General features: G+C 40.7%; 1 protein-coding gene and 1 long non-coding RNA gene across 5 annotated transcripts; one reads left to right on the top strand and one right to left on the bottom strand.

Annotated features, from left to right (window-relative positions):
• The first annotated feature begins 908 nt into the window (after window positions 1-908).
• Window positions 909-5,248, top strand: LOC131136080 (uncharacterized). Its single transcript, XR_009131685.1, has 3 exons — window positions 909-1,115; window positions 2,901-3,044; window positions 3,115-5,248. It is a non-coding gene; the product is annotated as an uncharacterized LOC131136080 (long non-coding RNA).
• On the bottom strand, window positions 1,555-18,933 carry LOC131136078 (myc box-dependent-interacting protein 1). 4 transcript variants are annotated; one of them, XM_058082579.1, is made up of 20 exons: window positions 18,630-18,933; window positions 18,035-18,115; window positions 17,909-17,963; window positions 17,093-17,187; window positions 14,908-15,003; window positions 14,715-14,825; window positions 14,546-14,638; window positions 14,390-14,475; window positions 13,517-13,592; window positions 12,553-12,608; window positions 12,210-12,254; window positions 10,375-10,444; window positions 10,168-10,290; window positions 9,942-10,025; window positions 7,908-7,928; window positions 5,729-6,100; window positions 5,309-5,386; window positions 3,619-3,705; window positions 3,440-3,541; window positions 1,555-3,368 (listed from the first exon to the last, which is right to left on the bottom strand). In XM_058082579.1, the coding sequence occupies exons 1-20, from the start codon at window positions 18,714-18,716 to the stop codon at window positions 3,267-3,269; spliced, it is 1,920 nt and encodes a 639-aa protein (XP_057938562.1). In that variant the 5' UTR covers window positions 18,717-18,933; the 3' UTR covers window positions 1,555-3,266. The 4 variants fall into 4 exon arrangements, with proteins under 4 accessions (XP_057938562.1, XP_057938559.1, XP_057938561.1 ...); XM_058082576.1 differs by lacking the exon at window positions 9,942-10,025; XM_058082578.1 differs by lacking the exons at window positions 5,729-6,100; window positions 9,942-10,025.
• Between the last annotated feature and the right edge of the window lie 1,763 nt (window positions 18,934-20,696).

Here is a 20,696-nt window from a genome sequence, read left to right as displayed (position 1 = left end):
GTTTTACAGAGTGGGATCTAAAACGTAAATGTTTGTTAATCTTAATTCAATTACTACTGAACAATGTGTGATAAATTAAAGAAGTAGTTCTAAGTGCAGGAAAACATCTGGAGGCGAGTCTGGGTGTAATTATTACACTATCTTTGAAAGGTATACATTTCAATTATTTTATGTGGATGAAGTGATGGCCAATTTAAAAAACAACAACATCAGAATCAAGTTTATTTGTAGTTGTAAATGTAATCCGGGTGTTTTTTTGTATCACTTTATCTTCTCTTCCAAGAGTCAAGGCATTTTTCCAACAGCATCTGGTACATTATATGCCAATAATATGCAAAATAGTTGATGACGTCTTCTAGCAAACCTCTTGGGCAGCCATTAGCAACTTTTCTTACTAAGGAGGTGGTAACAGCCAGTGGGTTAGTCTCTGTTATGCTGTTGCAAAAAAAAAAAAAACGAAAGCAACATCTAACATCCAAGGTACTTTCTGCATAACACTACAAAAGCCTTGGCATGTCAGTATAGCGCCCCCGAGGGGACATGGAGGGTAAAAAAATGATGGCTAAAAAAAAAAAATAAAACAATTTGCGAGCTACAGGACACACTTCCGGTGATAGCTTGCTGTAACTATAGGAACACGCTTTCAATTCCGTATTGAGCTCGTCATTTGAAAATAAAATGCTAACATCCGGTCCGAGTTAGTGTTGCTATAAGTAAACTGTCATATCAGAAGATTTACGAATGTGCTGCTCTTACTTTGAAGTTTTAACGCAAACATCCGCTCTGAACATGGAAGTAGGGAAGTACAATGCTCTTAATGTATTGCCGTATCGTATCGTAAGTCTTTTTTAGTACACCTAATCTCAACCCCACAATTTAAGTTAACCTCAAATAGAAGACAAAGAAAGTCAAACAAACAAACAAAGAAGGTATATGTGGTGTAGCTGTTTGAGAATACTCGTGTCGACCAGCAATGACGTCATAGGAGGCGACGGCGCTGGCGGCAAAAATAACTTTTTGGTACATTGTAAATAAAGACACGTTACGAAGACAGTTGGACTCACGCATTATATTTAATAACGCAACAGTTTGGAGTCATTTTGAATATTGGTCAGGTAGGGACGGAAGATAACATTTTGTCTTACCCCAGGAGACTGATTTAAGACCAACATAGACCCATACTCGTGATGAAACACTTCAATTTAGAAATAAAACACATGTGCAGCTAAGTATTAAGCCGCACGTGCAAAAAGATACAAAACTGACGTGGATTTTAAAAAATAGGAGTCTGGTAGTTTGTCTCTATAGGTCTTATCTCCATATAATCACAATTTAATCTCTTTGGACCACATTACATTGGCAACGTTTTGAGGCAAGGTCGTTGGAAAAACGTGAGGGGAAGGGTTGGTGTGTAAATATCTTTTTATAAATCAGCTCACTTGGCCCCTCATAAAGACCAAAAGAAACTAAAATTCCAGTATCATTGCCTTAAATGACTGGTAATTCACACAACAAGACGTGGGGAGTCGGCATGCTCACATTAACTCACATACAGATATGAATGTCTTTATAGAATATGTCATCACTTGGCAAAATTACACTTATACACAACAAATGCACAATAACATCTGGAACCTGTAATACAGTACGTGTCAGAATATCTTCCCAATTGTCCGCTATGGATGAAGAATTTCTGTTGCCAAACGCACGCACAATCACACCATCACACACATAAATGCTCACTTTCATTTCAATACATGAACAATGTGATAAATCCTTTTTTGAGTTTGTGTATTCGGACCATGTCCAGAGCAGAGAACCTGACGTAAATACAAAATACTCAATTGCATCCTCAGTTGGCAAATATGTTGACCACGAGAGGCTATATGTTGTCATTGCTTGGCAGCATACAAAAATAAAACTAGTAGCTCTGGTGCATATTTGGAAACATTTGCCTTTTTCAGCAAAGTCATCTTGATGCAAAAGGGAGGAGTTGATGTCAGCGCATCTTTTATAATGAATGAATCTGGCTCAGTTAGAATATGTTTGATTAGAGTGTAACTAGGTCTGCCTGACTATTTTAGTACCAGTAGCAGCTTCTCATTGGTGCAGATTGTGGCAAGCTTTTCGGCAATGCATATTTCTGAGTAAATTGTTTCAATCTTCTATTTTGACTCCTCTTAATGCTGCATTATGAGACTATTGTGTTGATAGTTTAATGCATAATAATCGACTTGATGCTAACAACACTGTTAAAGCATGGGAAACTAACGAATACAACACCCAGGGGCCTATGTTGAGTGGGAATTAAGAATCAATTCAACTGAATTCTGATCAGGTGATAACAAATAATGGAATCTGTGAGTGACGCTTTGCCCTTCTTGAAAAACCTCTTCATGACATTTCAGTTTCACAACGCACTTGCTACATGTGTCAAAAACATACTAGAACAGAGATTAGGTTCATAAACGCGGTACTCTGTTATAGCCTTCATGTGTAAGAAGAGAGATGATTCATGTTGAAATGTCATGTGACAGCTACGGACGCACCGATTCACATTTTGTCACTCCCGATCCGATCCTGTTACCTGAATTTAGATATCTGCCAATACGAGAGTTGCCAAAACAATAGCAGCAAATACAGCTGGAAGAAAATCACTAACTCTTTCCCCACCCTGGACATACTGTACATTTACAGCTTCACAGACAGAAAACACACAACTCTTAACATTGCACATAACTTCCAGGTTGCCACTTTATCGTTATTGTTGATTTCATAAGCGGCTATAATAAACTTCTCCCTATGGTTTGATATTGTAGCAACCGAGAGGTTTTATGTTATGTAGATTTCAGACTGTGTGGCCGCGTCAGACCTGATACTTTTTTTTTTTTTTTTTGAAGCACAGACATGGCTTATCCATCGTCAATTTCCGACTTGCGATCGTCTCCATCTTCGGAAACAGTCAGTCATTGCAGAGGGAGCCACAGCTGTATTTATCCTGCATGAGACCAGGATTCTGTTACCAGTCCCTCAACGAAAGCACAGTAAGATGCGGCTCCTTGATTAAAATGGCTGTCATTTCTATAACTTTTGTTTGTTTTTGTTTTTTTGCAGAAGTTCCGCCTGAGCAGCAGAAATCAGATAATGGGCAATTTCAGCAAGGGGTGTGACAGCTCTGCTTCTATGGGCAAAGTCCAGGTAATAAGACAGGAGGTGGGATGAGATAGGAGAAGTGATGAAGAAAACTGTTGCGTGATAAAGATCTTTCACAGCCTCTGGGTGAAGTTCTCAGGGAATACTCCTTTGGTGGCATTCTCCTTTTTCTGCATCCAATCTTCTTGTTTCATTCCCATCAACCAGCCGTCATCCTTAAGACGAGGACAAACACATCCAGTCATTATCGACTCTGCATGAAAAATCGAAAGTTGTGTGTGCGTACCTGTTCCTCTGGGTTGTCAAAGGGAATTACTAGCACCACATCTCCTGCCTTCATCTCAAGTTCGTCAGTGTCGTTGGCTGCATAGTCATGCATCACCTGGACCTATACCATACACACACAGACAATATCAGATATAAGATTGTTCTGCTTCAATTCTCCTACTCGGGATCAGGTCTTACCTTAAACAAAAATCCAGGGGGCATGCCTGGTGACTCCGCGTCTTCCTCTGCTGCTGTCGCTATTGGTTCTTCATTTACCACAGGTGTCTGGACGGGAGAAGACCACATATTTAGCTTTAAAAAGGATGAACAATCCAGAATTTCTGCAATAGTTTCACAATGAGATACAGGAATATCAACCAAAAAAATGTTTTTCTTCCAAAATTTTTTGGAAGAAAACCATGCTAACTGTCTTGGTAGCCTTGATAGCTTCATGCAAGATCTCACTTTGTAAGTAAGGGTGAGTCTGAGAAAGATGAAGCATCGGACCAGAATTACTCAGCAAGAGCTGGTTGTTGATGTCAAGGGAGTTGGGAGCACAGTTACTAAGAAACAGTTTTCTATGCCGCTTATCCTCACTGGAGCCTACCCCAGCTGTCTTCGGGTGAGAGGCAGGGTACACCCTGGATTGGTCGCCAGCCAATCACAGGGCACATATCGACAAACAACCATTCACACTCACATTCATACCTATGGACAATTTGGAGTCGGCAATTAACCTAGCATGTTTTTGGAATGTGGGAGGAAACCGGAGTACCTGGAGAAAACCCAGACACGCACGGGGAGAACATGCAAACTCCACACAGAGATGCCAAGCGGAGATTTGAACCCAGATATCCTGACTGTGTGGCTAACATGCTAACCACTCGTCCACGTTGCGGCTACTTGAGAGCCCACCTCCTTGAAGGTACAAGTACATGTGTTAGCCTGTCTGACGTTTACCAGAATGATGCAGAGAAGGCTTATGGAAGGTGTGTCCAAATGCAGCTATCCATTTTCAATTGGCTTGTATCAAAGTCTAACTATATAATGGAATATGGCCCACATATGACATTTACTTAACTTTGTGTACTTTGTACATTGAACACTAGGTGGCTGCCACTGTCTCCATAAAGAAAGTGATCACGGAATGTATGTAGGAAACAGAAATGGCAGAACCAAACAGATGCAAGGTTGCAAGCAAATGCAATGAAAAGGGCCGAATGATGACTCCTTGAATTGGTCAATAAAAACTGAATCTGAACATGGAATCGCACGGAAAATTATGTGAATGAAATGTCAAACATATACAAATATCTTATATATATATAAGTGGCCCCAGCATCCTTTGAGTTTTCCGTATGTGGCCCTCAGTGGAAAACGTTTGGTTTAGGGCGGACACACTATTTGCTTGCTAAGGTACAGGAAGACTTCATCGCCATGTGCCATACAATCTTGGATGAGAATCTCATAAGGACCTAAAAAAAATGATCAGGATAACAGAGGAGTAGCTCAGGAGATACTATGTCATAAATATTTTGTGACTTGGAGTTCCTGACCAAAAGCCTTGAAACTTTCACAATTTGGAAAGTATCCATAAAGAGGAGTGCAGCAAAATATCCCTCCTGACGTGTCTGCAACCCTGCATCAGCTGCTACAAACATCTTGACTCAATCGAATCAAGTTTTATTTGAATATCCTTTACTGTTTTTCCTGGATTTTTGTAATCTGTCACCAACAAACCTACCATAAAATGATGGACTGAAAAGATTAGAAAATCTTGCCAAGCAAGCATACTAACCACATACCGTGCTGCCCCGTTTTTTAACCATTTTTGCAACAGATTCGTTGTCATGCCATTGTTGCTGATGCTGATGATGTTTGTACTTACATTCACCTCCTCGGATACTGTTTCTTCTTCTTCTGCTGCTGCTGCTTCTGCAGGTGCTTCTTCCTGAGCTTCCGCTCCCTGAGATCACAAATACGTTAGTTTAGAAAATGAAGCTCCTACATGATTTCGTACTAAAAATAATTGAGAGAGCATGAGAGTGACAAACGCACACAGCAAGACAGACAACAAGACAAGCAGAGCACCTGCCTACAGCGACTATGGACCAGGCATACTTGTGCTTAGCAGTGTTAATTATGTGCAGTGGAAAAATCTCTCATTAATTAATTAGCCCTGATGTATCCAGCTTGTTGGTCCAGTTGTATCACATCCATTTTTTTAACCAAGTCTTTTTGTAAGTTCAAGCCTCCTCAAGAGCTGATGCATCTACCCTTTTTCATCCAGATGCATCTCCTTGGTTACCTGATCCTCTTCATTAGCTGCAGCAGGGGGAGCTTCCCCTTCGCAAACGTCAACCGGAGTCTCGACAGGACTTGTTGCATCCTCCGCAGTCGGCTCCTCTGTGACCGGCTGTCCCTCGTCCACGACAGCATTCTCCTGGGCTTCAGCCACAGGTTCGTCATAAGCTGGCTGGGCCGCATCATCGCCCCATTCCTCATTAGGATCGTAGTGAACTGGTTGGGTTCCGTCATCACCCCAGCCTTCTGTAGCCGCGGCTATTGGATCATAACGGACAGGCTGTGTACCGTCATCCCCCCAGGCCTCCGTAGCAGCTGCCACGGGGTCATAGTGCATGTGGGCGGGCTCTTCTTCCTGGGCACTGCTGTCCTCAGGCTGAGGAGCAGGGGTCAGGTTTTAAGAAGTCAGAGGTCATAAGACATTTTCACCTCAAGACTGAGTTGGTAAATCATTGGGGGGAAATGTTGAAGGACAAAGCAAGGACAAGGGATATTTCAAAAAAAAAAAAGATATGTCAATAGTATTTTGAATTAGGAATTTGGATTCATGCCATTCATTAGGAATTGATAGATTAAATTGGTAGTTTAAAAATGGCATTTTAGATGATTATCACAACGGTTTGTAGTTGAATTATTTATTCACCCACATTCTATTTCAACATCTTAGTGTCGTTTAACCTGCAGATTATTCATTATTACGGGCCTGCAAAGCTACACGCAGTAACCCCATTCTATTATCCGTCAATATTATGGGCCTGCAAGCAAAGCGTGCCAAGAACCCCAACGAGTGGTATATCACTGGATAGGTCTTGGTGAGGGAAAGTGTGCTGTTTTTAGTGGCTGACATTTTGTGTCTTGTGTTTTAGGAACCCTGGCTTCAGCCCATACCGTGCGAAGAACCCCAATAAGAGCCCTATTTGTACCAGGTAAGATTTTGTGTAACTACATTGATGTAATTGACAACCATACTTGAAAACAGACACTTTATTAGGAAGCCAACCTGGCCAGAGGTAAGCAACAGGCAGGCCCATTCAAAATTTCCGTAGAAATTTTCGGAGCTAATTAATTTTATATTAATTAGCATATGATTTGATTTCAAGAAATATCCCTGGTAATGAAAAAAAATGCCCCAAAAGAGAATCATCTGTACAAATTCCTGTTCGACCAAAAGTACCAAAACTGAAGGGGTTGAAATAGAGGTGAGGGTTGGAGAAGTTAGCAAAAAGCTTTACTTTTATGCAACTTCATAGCCAAATCTGAAAGGCGACATACGAGCAGAAACAAAATCATGACAGTTACGATGGACAGACATGTTGGTGTCTCGCAAATCGGTTAAAATATTGCTCTAAAAATCATTCTGTGCCAGCTTGAAAAAAAAAAAACATGAAGTTAAAAAAGGATGACGGTAGACGAGAGAAAGGAAGCCTTTTCCATCAGAAGACCAATGCTAGTTCTTCTGTGTGCAGTCGGCTTGGCTTCTATTCACACAGCTATGGTCACATGGGGGGGAGGGGGGTCAGGGTGAGTAGTTTGTAAGAGAGGAAGTGTCATTCCATTGTGAAATGCAGTATTGCTGTTTGCCTCACGCTTGGCTCGGAGACACATCTCTCTTACAGCGATGGACAAAAAGAGTTAGTTGATGGTCTGAATGCCGTATTACAAAGCAAGGCTTTGTGAAGTTGCCCACAAGCTTTTTTGTTATTTCCCCGCAAAGGCCTTTGCTAAAAGGATGAGCAACTTCACTCAATTGCGACTGTTCCCTGTGTGTTACCTGGTATTTATGGGAACATGTTCCGTGCAACATACAGGGATACACAGAACTCGAAAAAAAAACTCAACTCAGTTCCAAATATTTACATGCAGGCATTTACAATTAACTGTGCAGAACATGAAGTGTAGCATACACACAATGATAAAATTAAAATGTTTGAAACTGAATTGACTCCATCATATTCCCAAGTTCCATTTGTGCCGTGTTATGTTTTTAGTGCAAAGACATCAAACATTGCAAACACAAGGACAATGCACAAAGAGATTTGGGACATGGAAATGAAAAAGATATGTGCAGCCAGGAAGTCTCTCCAAACACATTTTGGGTATGTCTCATGATGAGAATGGTGCTTAAATGATGTTAATGACAATAATAATGGAAATGATGTACTTCTTGGGGTTGGTTTGCTTACCCAGGAGTCCCAGTTTGCTGGCTGTGGGGGCAAAGGAAGTAACAGCATGAGAAGAGATAATACTGTTTTTAGGCCCTATGTATTCCCTTATTATAAGCTCTACAGTGCAGAGTTAATTTGAGTGAAGCAATATGTGTTAGCATTTGATAGCAATTTAATAACTCTTAAAAAACAATTTACCATTACCCATTTGGCATCAATATTGAAATATACTGAAATATGTGGATAGCAATAGGGTTAATGTGTGACGGGCGTGGGTGCTGCCCACGCTTTTAAATGGAACACAGAATATTGAGCCAACATAACAACACTGGCGTTTTGGATTCCAGTTTCTTGGCTATCATTAATATTAGACTCTGCCATTTTAGTATAAAGTGAGAGAGAAAAGATAAATTGTGCAAGCTGCATGCCAGTCATTCAGCCATTTCAATTCTGCTCAGTAAAGAAAAAGCGAAATACAAGTGGTCCTTAAGTTACGGCCTTCTGTCTTACCAACTAGCGATGTGTCAACATCTCTTAGCCACACTTGATTGGTCAAAATGTATTGCTACTTAAGAGGCACAGAGAGGGAGGGGTTACAATCTTAGATCTTTCAATCTTACAAGCTGAACTTCCCATCAGTATTACCAACGTGCTCCCATAAATTAATTAAAAGCAACCAAATGGACTTCATTATGTCTTCCACATAAGAGAGGCTCCTTTGGTGGACATTCATTCTACTGCTTATGCTCACGAGGGTCACGGGGGTGCTGGAGCCTATCCCAGCTGTCTTGAAAAGGTTATTTCAGCCCAAGCAGCCTTCATTACTTCAACTGCAGTGGCATTAATGATACTTAAAGCCTTGAAGTAGCATGCATTACAGCTTAACACAAGGGTGTCCAAAATGTGGCTTGGGGGCCATTTTGGCCCACCGCTTTTCATTTGAGCACAGCACATTCAAAAAATATAATTTTACAAGAATAAAGTCAAAATAATAGGAAAAGTTGTAAAGAGGAAAAAGTCATAATTTTACAAGATATTGTAATATTATGAGATTCAATTCAATCATTTTCTACCGCTAATCCTCGCGGGGGTGCTGGAGCCTATCCAAGCTGTCTTCGGGCGAGAGGCGGGGTACACCCTGGACTGGTGACCAGCCAATCACAGGGCACATATAGACAAACAACCATTCACACTCACATTCATACCTATGGACAATTTGGAGTCGCCAATTAATTTAGCATGTTTTTGGAATGTGGGAGGAAACCGGAGTACCCGGAGAAAACCCACGCTGCACGGGGAGAACATGCAAACTCCACACAGAGATGGCCGAGAGTGGAATTGAACTCCGGTCTCCTAGCTGTGAGGCCTTCAGATAACCACTTGTTCGCCGTGCAGCCTTTTTGGTGGACATGTGCCAGGAAAAAAAAAAGCCACCATGGAAGTGAAAACGAACATCATACAAAATATCCTTGAGCATGTTAAAGGATTGGCTCCTATGAAAGTCCCAGTAATAACTAAGCAGCATGGTGGTCTTATTTTTGGCAATATCCCAGTGAGCTTTGTATTGATTCAGGAGAAGACTAAAATATTGTTTTCTATGTTCTCCTGCCTCTTCTACTCCTTCTTCCAAGCCACAGCGATAAAGGATAAGAATTTCAACACATCACAGGCTAGGAACTGAACTAGTTTAGAACCTGAGGACCACCTGTACAACGCAAATGTTAGTACAGACATAAGCAAAGGAAAGCGCATATCTTTATTATTCCACAATCTGTCTGCGTGTGAGGGGAAATACTAGTTTTAGCTTGTAAACATGCTTCTGACTTGTCATGATAAAGGGCATAGGTTCGATTCCCGGCCAAGTTTGTGTCAGGAAGGGCATCAGGTGTAGAAGCTTAGCCGAAACCATTCATGCAATTGACTTGCTGTGGTGACCGTGACAGGCAACCCTGAAATTAACTTTTCTCATTTCTAGGAACAGCCACTTGCGAAACCTCTTTTCTTGCAATCTGAAGTGAGAAGAATTAGATATGCATGTTGTTCATCTTCCACCTGTATGATCACGGATGCTTTGGCTTCTCCATTGAATGTGTCCGGGGCCATGTCCCAAAGGCTGATGGCTACAGAACTGTCAAACTGACGACAATAACAACACTTACTAGCCAAATTTGTACGGTTGAGGATGAGAACAGTAATGGAAGAAAATGGAAAATAAAGCAAAATGCCTGCAAAACAACATGAAGGTTAAATCTATTGTTATATACGTATACACACAAACCTCTGTCGGGGAGGTGACACTAATATCAGGAGTTTGTGCAGAATCAAACAAACTGACGATATTTTCTGCTTTCATCTCCTTGGAAGGGGTCACCTTGGGTGGAGGAGGCACTGCTGGCTTTAGCTACAAGCAACAAACAAGGAAAACAAATACGTTTTAAAGACATGATACACTCTCAGTATTTGTTGACAAAATGTAAGAATTCACCTTGGACGGCGATTTTGGAATTGGGGGTGGTCCTCCTGGTTTAAGAGTGTGGTTGGAGTCATCGATGCCGCTGGTTCAGGAAGAGGAGAGTCCAGATTACATTAGTGTGGGCGTTTTGCACGGTTCAAACAGATGTGAGTGAAGAAAAGTACTACAAAGAAAACTGCAATGCATGCAGATATTGTCGCTGAAAGTGCTGTCATGCAAGAAAAGTGAGCCTCCATCCCTTCCTCCAACCTTTCAGTCCCATGCAAGCAGGCTTCGTATGCCCCCGTCTATTAATCCACACTAGAGAGCAGGCTTCGTGGCATAATCCATCATAAAGAACACAGAAAGCTGACAGATGCCTCAGAGTCGCAAATATTGAACAAGATGGACATACTGTGTACACTCAGCATTGGCAACAGGAAAAATGGAATGAGATCCAAAATAAGAACAATTTGAAAGATATTGAAGTGGCTTCAAAAATTAATTCTCATTATTTATGGGTTCATTTGTGACAATAGGTAAAATGTTGTGGTGCAGTGCACCTGTTTTTGAACACATAGTGCTGAAGATGAAAGCTACCATTAATCAATATAATTAACGGTTCTGCATTCTGCAACTATTAACGCTGCACAAAACACATTCATTCATTTTCTACCGCTTTTTCCTCGCGGGGGTTCTGGAGCCTATCCCAGCTGTCTTCGGGCGTGAGGACTGGTCGCCAGCCAATCACAGGGCACATATAGACAAACAACCATTCACACTCACATTCCTACACTCACATTCCTACCTATGGACAATTTGGAGTCGGCAATTAACCTAGCATGGTTTTTTTTTGGAAACCGGAGTACCCGGAGAGAACATGCAAACTCCACACAGAGATGGCCGAGGGTGGAATTGAACCCTGGTCTGCGCGCTAACCACTAGCCTTGCCATGCCGTCCCGGGTCAAGTCAAGTTAAGTTTATTTATATAGACAAAAGAAATCACAAAAAGGCCTCAAACCGTCTTTGTGGGTTACCGTTGTACCCAAAAAGTTATAATATCAAATTTAAAGCATATATGCTTCACTGTTGTGTCTCATAGCAAAAAAAGTCAGTAAAGTAAAAATTGTGCTCTTGAATTAGATTAAATAATGGAAAAAAATGCCTTTTTGCGGCAACAACAAAAATTTGTACAAAAAAATCGGAATTTGTTGAGTTAATACTGAGTCAAAAATGTGGGGGAGGTCGAGAGAACAAGTAGACAAGGTCTGTTAGCAATTGAACAATATATTCATCATCATGGTTGTAGTTTGTAGACGTTATTAATGTAGTATACACTGAGCTATTTACAATATTTTCAGGCCTGTGAGAAAAAAAAATGTGTGAAAAGGTTAATTAAACTGTAATACGTAATTCACTAATTGTGCATTCATCCACTTGCAAAATATCAGCTCTTGTATTGGCTCTCATTAGACTGCTAATAAACGTATCTGATGAGTGAGGACCCGCAACTTATTGCTGAACCAGGACAATTTTGTTATAAAAAAAACATATAATACTTGATAATAATATGGCGTTCCCTTGTCCTACAGCAAGTTACTGTTTGGAGGAGATACGCCATGGAAGATTATTGTTACATAACACTTGTGCCTGGTGCAGCACTAATGCATCAAAGGTTTGTCCAACTTGTTCATATCTGCAGCTCTGAGGGCACTATATGCTCTCCCCAACAAGCGTGTCTGTGAACCCACTTGCACAACCAAGCACTTTGTATTGTGTCAAACCTGCCAAATTGGCTGACATACAGACATGTGGACAGACAGACAACAGTGGTGTCACCGTGGTTACCACGGTTCTGGCTGGTTACCTCCTATTTGCTCCTGACGATAAGGCGCTGCGGTTACCTGTCTTTCTGCAATGGAGGTTCAGGGGTGGCTTCAGATTAATGCATGTCATTTTGGTTTGCGTGTAAGTGTGAAATGTGGCGTTTTAACCCATGGCTCATAAGTGCAGAGGCAAACCTTCAACATGAGATAATTAATTGTATACAATAGAAAAACAAAATGATCTCATTACTCACTTGATTACACAAGGCTTTATACACAATGTACTACTCTGTATAGCATCTGTGCTTGAATGAGACACTCAGAAGAAAAAAAAAATGTCGGTACTGAAATGAGCAACAATCAAAACGTGCTTTTCTCACTAACCTGCTTGTGTCTGTTTCTTCAAGTTTCTCCAAGACATCATATAAATCCTGATCCAACTGGCAGGAGTGGAAAAAGAAAAAAAAAACAGGCATTAGATATTACACTTCTGTTATTATGAAAGTGTTCATTTATGGACAGCACTTAGCTGAGACCCTAAAAGAGAGAACATTTTGGGGGCAAAAGTATTGGAAAATCTGTCCTTTCCATACACAGAAATGTAGAAAAGAATCTTTTGGCATAATTGGAAGAAGTGGCCATGCACAAGAACAATGTAGCAGAGTCATACAATGACTGTTGCCTTGCAGATTATTAGTGAAATCGATATATTTCATAATAGAAATACTTAGTGCTTGGGTAGTTGAGATAATGATGAGTTGTCATGGTGTCACGGTTCATTGTACATTGTACAAATACACATTTCGCATTACTCAGTGAGTGTCTGGATAATTTGAGGATTGGTTTGGGAGGCCTATATATGCTCAAAAAAAGGCCAGCATTGATAGTCCAGTTAACGGCATCATGCCACGTCTACATGAACAACATCTCCGGGCACTGGGTATGGTGGAGGTGATATGGCCAGACTTATGGGCTGTTCCCGACTCATAATCAGAAACCTGCATGAATGCCACAACACAATAGACTCTGTTGACAATAAACTGCGTCCAGGGAAAGAGAGAGTGACAACTCCCCACCAGGAAAGGCTACACCGGTCGAAAAATTCCATTGACTGTCAGCATTAATGACCCCGTAAATGTGCGGGATCAAGATTTTTTTTGTTTGCAACGCTCTTTTAATAGCATGATCTTCACCTTCACATACCTGCACATATCAAGTGACTAGCATTGCAAGATGCTTTCATGAATATTGACATGTTATTTTTGTTTTTTGCACAGGTAAAACAACTGAAAACGACTCCGCGACCAAGACCTACCATTTGAGAAAAATGGTTCTAAGAGATACTTACTCGGCTCATTTCCTTGTGAAACTTCTCCTCAAAACCTGCCAAACTCTGGAATGTGCTGACGTAAAACCCAACACGACTAGAAAAGGGAGACAAAGAGGTAAGATTGATTTTGGTCAGTTTCAAGAATAGATTTATATCACTGGAATGCCGACTTGGATGAGAACAATCAGCTATGAATATTCATTCATTCATTCATGGAGCCTATCCCAGCTGTCTTCGGGCGAGATGCGGGGTACACCCTGGACTGGTCGCCAGCCAATCACAGGGCACATATAGACAAACAACCATTCACACTCACATTCATACCTATGGACAATTTGGAGTCTCCAATTAACCTAGCATGTTTTTGGAATGTGGGAGGTAACCGTAGTACCCGGAGAAAATCCACGCATGCACTGGGAGAACATGCAAACTCCACACAGAGATGGCCGAGGGTGGAATTGAACCCTGGTCTTCTAGCTGTGAGGTCTGCGCGCTAACCACTCGATCGCCGTGCCGCCACAGCTATATATACTTTGGAATTTTTTTTTTTTCATGGATAATGGAACCCCAATTTTCGTACGCCCTGGTATGTTTGTTGTTTTGGGACCCGGCCCTTTTACAGGACAAAGGTTCCCCCATATTATTTTATTCGAATAGCTGCCAAAAATATTTTTCATTTTCATACACTTTAGCAACTCAGCCTATGTGAAGGATTGTGGTTGTTTCAGAGTTGGGACTCTATAGACAGATTCCATCCAGGAAAGGGATTAATGATAAAAAGCAAGGTTCCATAACAGGAAGTTTTATAAACATTCTGTAGGTGGTACAATTCTGCAATATAAGAACTTTTCATGACATAATGTTGGATGAGGCCCATTATAGTCTACACACCTGTTCCAGAGTGACGGCAATTCTTCCTGTAAGTCAATATTAATCTCCTCAAACACCTTCTGAGCTCTCTCCAACTCCTCTTCAGCCTGAAAATGTGTGCACAATTTCCAATGAATTCATTGGATTTTGCATTTGCATTTTAACAGTGTAGCATACCTGGCTCCTGGACAAGCTGCTCTGGGCAACATTATGCGCAGACAGGATGCCTTGAGCCCAGCCAGGGGTCGCCCTCTCCAACAAAGAGGAGGGCTAGAATGAAGAGACACTAATTAAAGCATGCTCTTGTACGGATTCTAGTGTATAAACGGTTATGTATTCCGATTACCTTAGTGATTTTAATACCTCCGTCCTTTTTCTTAGACTTATGCGTGGTGGCATAGTTGTGTCTAGCGCTGTCGTAATCTACCAACTTTCTATCCCTCTTGGCAATACGAGCCTAATCAACACAGTAAACAAAGTGGTTGGATAATCATTTGGGTCGTTTTATTCAATGCTACAATACAGAGAAGGCCGATTACCTTGATGTCAGGAAACTGTCCCAAGTAGGTATCCATGGAGATGAGGGCATGGTCGACCAACTTCTGGTGGTAGTCAGTCCAAAGCACATCACAGTCCTGGAACAGAAAGCAAATACATCACCGCACTTGTAACCAAAGACATTACAGTTGGTTGTGTTACTGTTATTTAATTTGTTATCCATTTGCAAAGAAAGGATCTTTCTCTTTGTGGTGTTTTCTTCGCAGCAGCTTCGTTTAATACAGGGGTCTCAAACATGCGGCCCGCGGGCCAAATGTGGCCCGCAGGACACTAGTTTGACGCCCCCGCCTTGATATGAAAGTTTAATGTTAGTGCGGCCTGCGCAAGTTTGATATGGATGCTGTATGGTATCATGTACCCAGAAAAAATCATTACGTTTGATTAATATTCATGTTAAAGGTTAAATAACTGTTAATAGTTATCCTCCCTATCCGTGTGGAAGTGGTAAGTTTTTGGCTATTTAAGTTTAAAGGAAATAACTTGAAGGCTACCGTTTAGGTCGTTAGCGCTCTAGTTTGCGAGTTAGCATGTGTCTCAAGACACTGCAGTTGCGCAATATGTTGTAAATAAAAAGAGTATAAATGTGACTATAGTCGTGTTTTGTCATGTCTACAGGGCTCTAATAATGCTTTGTTAATTTTAATCTGAAAAAAATAATTTGTCTACCCACCAACTATATGTGGTTTCTTAAGTTTTTATGATTTGCCGTTTTATTATTATTATTATATTTATTTATTTATTACTGATTGATTGATTTTCTTCATTCTTGATTTGTTTATTTATTTTCATCTTATTTTGTGTAGAAAAATAAAAATTAAGGTATTTGAGAACAGTGGAATGTTTTATCAGAGCTTTTCTTGTAGAAATTTGGAACCAAATTGAAGTTTTTTACATTTTTTTGTTTTTAATAAATGCGGTTTTTTGGGGGGAAAACCTGATGTGGCCCAGTCTCACCTAGACCCGAGTTCCAGTGGCCCCCAAGTAAATTGAGTTTGAGACCCCTGGTTTAATATGAAAAACGTGGGTAGAAAGTCATGGCAATTGGGTTCTAATATGTCAAAGTCAAGAGTTCAGATGCAAACAAATGAATAATGTGCTAGCTCGATGATAATTTCCATTGGAAATACCATGTACACGCTACTGATTAGCATTAGAAATGGTCCTTATGTCCCGGAGGGGGCCCGTGTCGGAAAACAATTACGAACCACTGAGCTCATGTAAGCGCACTGATCCGTGCCCAAACAAAGTGCACTTAACCAAATCATTGAATGACTGTAATGCGATTTCTCCTCGCTAGTTCATAATGGGCTAGTTTGTTTTGTAATAAAAGTAAAATACTAAGACTAGAAATATTTCAAAAGTCAAACTCACAGCATGATTGCTCAGACATCAGGTCGTCATTGGGTTACAAACAAACTCCATTCCGACGTAAGCGAGATTTTTGTGTAAGTCGGCACACATAGCAGAACTGTATATAAAATATGTATTTATATTAGTGGTTCAACAAGACACAAAATTAACGGTTCGGTTCGATACTTTTGTGTTACCGTTTGATCATTTTTACATACAAATAACTAAATAAATAAATTACCTTGCCTTTTTAATTTGAATTTTATTGAAATTGATGATTTTTTTTCTCCTCACCTTAAAAGTACAATTCTGCTGCAAACACTTAACACCATAAAAGACCCCAAATAGCAGCATATAATAATAAGAATATATAAAAATAAATGTATGAACGGAGATTCTTAGCAGCTGAGTAAATATTACAAATAAATAACTGCATATTAAATTTTGTGAGTGATTCATTTTGGACAGCAGTATCAATATGAATGTATTAGGAATTCACGTTTCAATTTGTAATTACACTTTAAGTATCATAATTGTGAAATGAAACAGTAATAGTTATGACTGTTGCTTTCATAGAACAGATCCTTTAACATGCTCAAGGATATAGTAGAAACTTGTTTTTTTATGTGTTGTGTTCGAGAGCTATGCCGGCAGTCTGTGAATTGTGACATTAGTTCTAACCGTGGGTGCACCACACACAAAATAAGACAGAGATTCTGGAAATCAGAAGTTTGAAAATAATCTTTGACTGGTCATCCAATGTTGTGGAGATTAAATGCACTTTTAGTGTTTACATTACTGAAAAATGTGTCTGACCTCCACGATGGAATCGACTTCGTTCTTCCCATACCACTCGTGCTCGTACATGTCAGCCAGACATGACTGCAAGTTCTTTGAGGACTCGTGCATGGCTGAGGACAAAACACACATATTAGCAAGACTTGGAAAAAGGCTGGAAGCAGTTGTCTTTGGTAATGGTAATGGTTTTATTTCATTTGAACATGCATCAGATTACAATTGCATCCCATAATCAGTTCCCAGTTCCACATGTCCAAAAGGAGTAAATAGAAGCAAAGCTTATTAAATCCTACCCCTCCATCTGGTACTTTTACAATCAGTAACTGTTACATTTGTTCACTTCCTGCTTTCCATAATGCAGTTTAAGGTTGTTTTTTTAAATAATGTACCTTGTACCAAAGTACAAGGTGATATGACCATACAATGACATAATGGGTACCATAGTAAGTGTCAATATAGTGATATATATAGCACATCATGACTGGTTCAAGACTCTTCATCCTTGTATTTAGCAATCATCAACTGCTTGTATTGTTTCTTGAATTGGCTCATCGTTGTGCATTGTTTGATTTCCTTACTCAATCCATTCCATAGTTTGATTCCACATACTGAAATGCTATGGCTTTTTAACGTAGTCCTAGCATATAGTAAGTGTTTCAAATGTAGTTCTTCCCTGAGATCATATTTCTCCTCTCTTGTAGAGAAGTATTGGATGACATTTTTAGGTAATTGTTTTTTTTAGCCTTATGCATTATTTTAGCTGTTTAAAGATGAACTATATCAGCAAGTTTAAGTATTTGTGATTTTAAAAATAAGGAGTTAGTATGTTCTGACCTTTCACGGCCTCCAGGTATGCCCTGAGGTCCCGCTGGAGTTTGCTACCTTCAGTCTGAAAAAATATGCACACACACATTGATTTACAAAATGAACAAATGATCATGTCAATCAATGGAATCTCACATATTGCTTGTTGAAGTTTATCACTCCCTCCTCGAAAGCAACGTCTTTGGTCTCGTCTGCTTTGCCAAGCTTCTGTAGAACCTGTCATTAACACACAAAAAAGGCAATAATAAGTATTATAATTATGAATAGTGGTATTCCTTGTAGGTTTTTGCATCTACTGCAATGAAAAAAAAGATGGCTTATATTTAATGACATTAGATGCTGCCCGTGAGTGTACTGTATGTGGCACCATGGGGGATCACCCTGTGATGCATACTGTATTCGTTTAACTACTAGCGCCCCCCTCTGCTATCCTTTACTCAGACATGAGAAGGGGCCTCTATCCCGCATACACATTGCGTGAGTATGCGTCGATACTTTGCAGCGTTATTATTTTTATTATATTATGCCTAAAATGCGGGGATACCCAGAGGTGCATCACTCCATCATTGTCAAATGCCCCATCCGAGCTGCCAGCTCCGAGGAGGTCGTGATGCGACATTGCGCCTCGGTGCTGGGAGGGGGGGGGGGGGGGGGGGGGGGGGATGCGCCACTTTGCAGGCCTCTCAATCTCACTTCCTACATTTGAACACGTTCAGTCATCAGCTATTACCTTCTCTTGTGCTCTGGTGAGCTTCTTCTGAACGTTGCTGGCCACTTTCCCCGCAGTCAGCCCCTTCCCCAAATTGAGCTCGGCCATCTTACAAGCGTGGACAAACCTCAGGATGCGCGCAGGAGGGGAATGAGAATCCAAGAAAAACGGTCACCGGCTCGGGAAATGCATCAATGTCCCTTTGAGAAATGAGAACTTAAGCTGTATTATTGGTGTATCGTGCGATGCTGATGAGTTTATCAGTAATTTTGAGGCGAAGCCAGGCGCTGGATGTATTCTCAAATAGTGAGCTGGTAAATGCGCGTTCACGACAGAGGAGGAGGATGCTGACCGAGATGCTCTTAAAGGCGCAGAACCTGCTGCGCGTCCTCGTGTACAAATACACCAACTAGTGAAAGTTGGATGCTTTGAATTGGCATTTTTCATATGTGAATCACAAGAAATGAACACATCCAGATCAGAGCATCATAATCATGCTCCATGTGTGAAAATGCTGCCGTGTTTTTAGCTTCCAGAAATTGGGGCCATGCATTGTTATGCTGCAACATGAGATTATAGTTGTGGCTGAATGGCACAACAATGGGCCATATAGCCATTATTTTGGTGGGGCGGCACGGTGGCCTAGTGGTTAGCGTGCAGGAGCTAGGAGACCAGGGTTCAATTCCACCCTCGGCCATCTCTGTGTGGAGTTTGCATGTTCTCCCCGTGCATGCGTGGGTTTTTTCCGGGTACTCCGGGTACTCCAAAAATATGCTAGGTTAATTGGCGACTCCAAATTGTCCATATGAATGTGAGTGTGAATGGTTGTTTGTCTATATGTGCCCTGTGATTGGCTGGCGACCAGTCCAGGGGTGTACCCCGCCTCTCGCCCAAAGACAGCCGGGATAGGCTCCAGCACCCCCTGCGACCCGCGACCCTGCTAAATTATCTGGATAGCATATAGCACACATTCCGGGGTGTCCTTTTATTGTGGCCAGCCCAAAGTATACCTGTGCAGTAATTATGCTGTCTCAACACATGGATGAATTATCTTGGCAAAGAATAAGTGCTCCCGACCACAAATGTAATAATAATAATAATAAAGGGTTAAATTAACAACCTATTTATAACCATGTATTAATATGTTTAGATATATGTGTTTATTATTGCTGTTTGTGTATTAATGTGCTACCATGCATATTTTGTGAGTTGATATAATTAGTTCTCCTGGAGATGGCGCCACAGGCACACATATACAATATCTGCACACATTCACAGGCGTAATAAATGCGGATATTTTTAAAGAAAATTATTTAACGCTCTATCTAATCATGTATTTATGTATTTAATGAGGACGTTCTGCCTACAAAGAGTGTGCAATGTGGTGTGATTACTCTGCAGAAGAACACATAGAAGGAGACGTACAGTGATGACGTAATAATTAGCAATCGCTCTCTTCTAATTTGCATTTCTTCAATAAGAGGAGTATATTAGTTTTTATTAGAGCTTCTACGCATGTGGTTTGGGAACTGTCCGGGGTCCTGAATTGGAACGAACGTCACTCTTGTGAGTGGACTTCCTCATGTTAATCTCCCGTGATGTCCGTGAATAAGCCCACGCTGCTTGTCTCCTTCCATCCTCCCCCGTAGGCCCCCACCTCACCCCACCTCCCTTCCCCACACCACCACGACCACCACGATACGGCCCCTTCAGCCCCCACAACATTCAGCCTATTCGTTCCCATCGTGAAACAGACTCCCCTACAGCGTCGTGGAATGGTTTGACCCGTCCTCCACCGTGAGACAATAGAGGTGGGCGATACTGCAAAATTGGGTATTGATTCGATACCAAGGATGTATATGACTAGTATTGCCGATACCGATTTTTTAACTTGAAATTTTTCAAGATCATTGATCATTGATTAATTTATTGATTGATTTATTAATTACAATTAGATTATAAAAAGAACAAATATTTTCAACAAACATAAAAATAAACAATTGAAACAATAGCTCCATTAATTACAATATATTTAAAAAGTGTGTTTATATAATTAGAACTTAATTAAATATATGAATATGTGTGTAA

This window comes from Doryrhamphus excisus, chromosome 9 (genome assembly GCF_030265055.1).
Source record: "Doryrhamphus excisus isolate RoL2022-K1 chromosome 9, RoL_Dexc_1.0, whole genome shotgun sequence".
Taxonomy (NCBI): Eukaryota; Metazoa; Chordata; class Actinopteri; order Syngnathiformes; family Syngnathidae; genus Doryrhamphus; species Doryrhamphus excisus.
Note: the sequence above shows the minus strand (reverse complement) of the source record. Positions and strands in the feature narration are given on the sequence as shown.

Coding starts and splice junctions, on each gene's coding strand:
- LOC131136078 (XM_058082579.1), bottom strand. CDS start 18,716: ATGGCCGAGCTCAATTTGGGGAAGGGGCTGACTGCGGGGAAAGTGGCC. Junction 18,116..18,629: donor TCACCAGAGCACAAGAGAAG/GTAATAGCTGAT, acceptor TGTTAATGACAG/GTTCTACAGAAGCTTGGCAA. Junction 17,188..17,908: donor ATACCTGGAGGCCGTGAAAG/GTCAGAACATAC, acceptor TTTTGTCCTCAG/CCATGCACGAGTCCTCAAAG.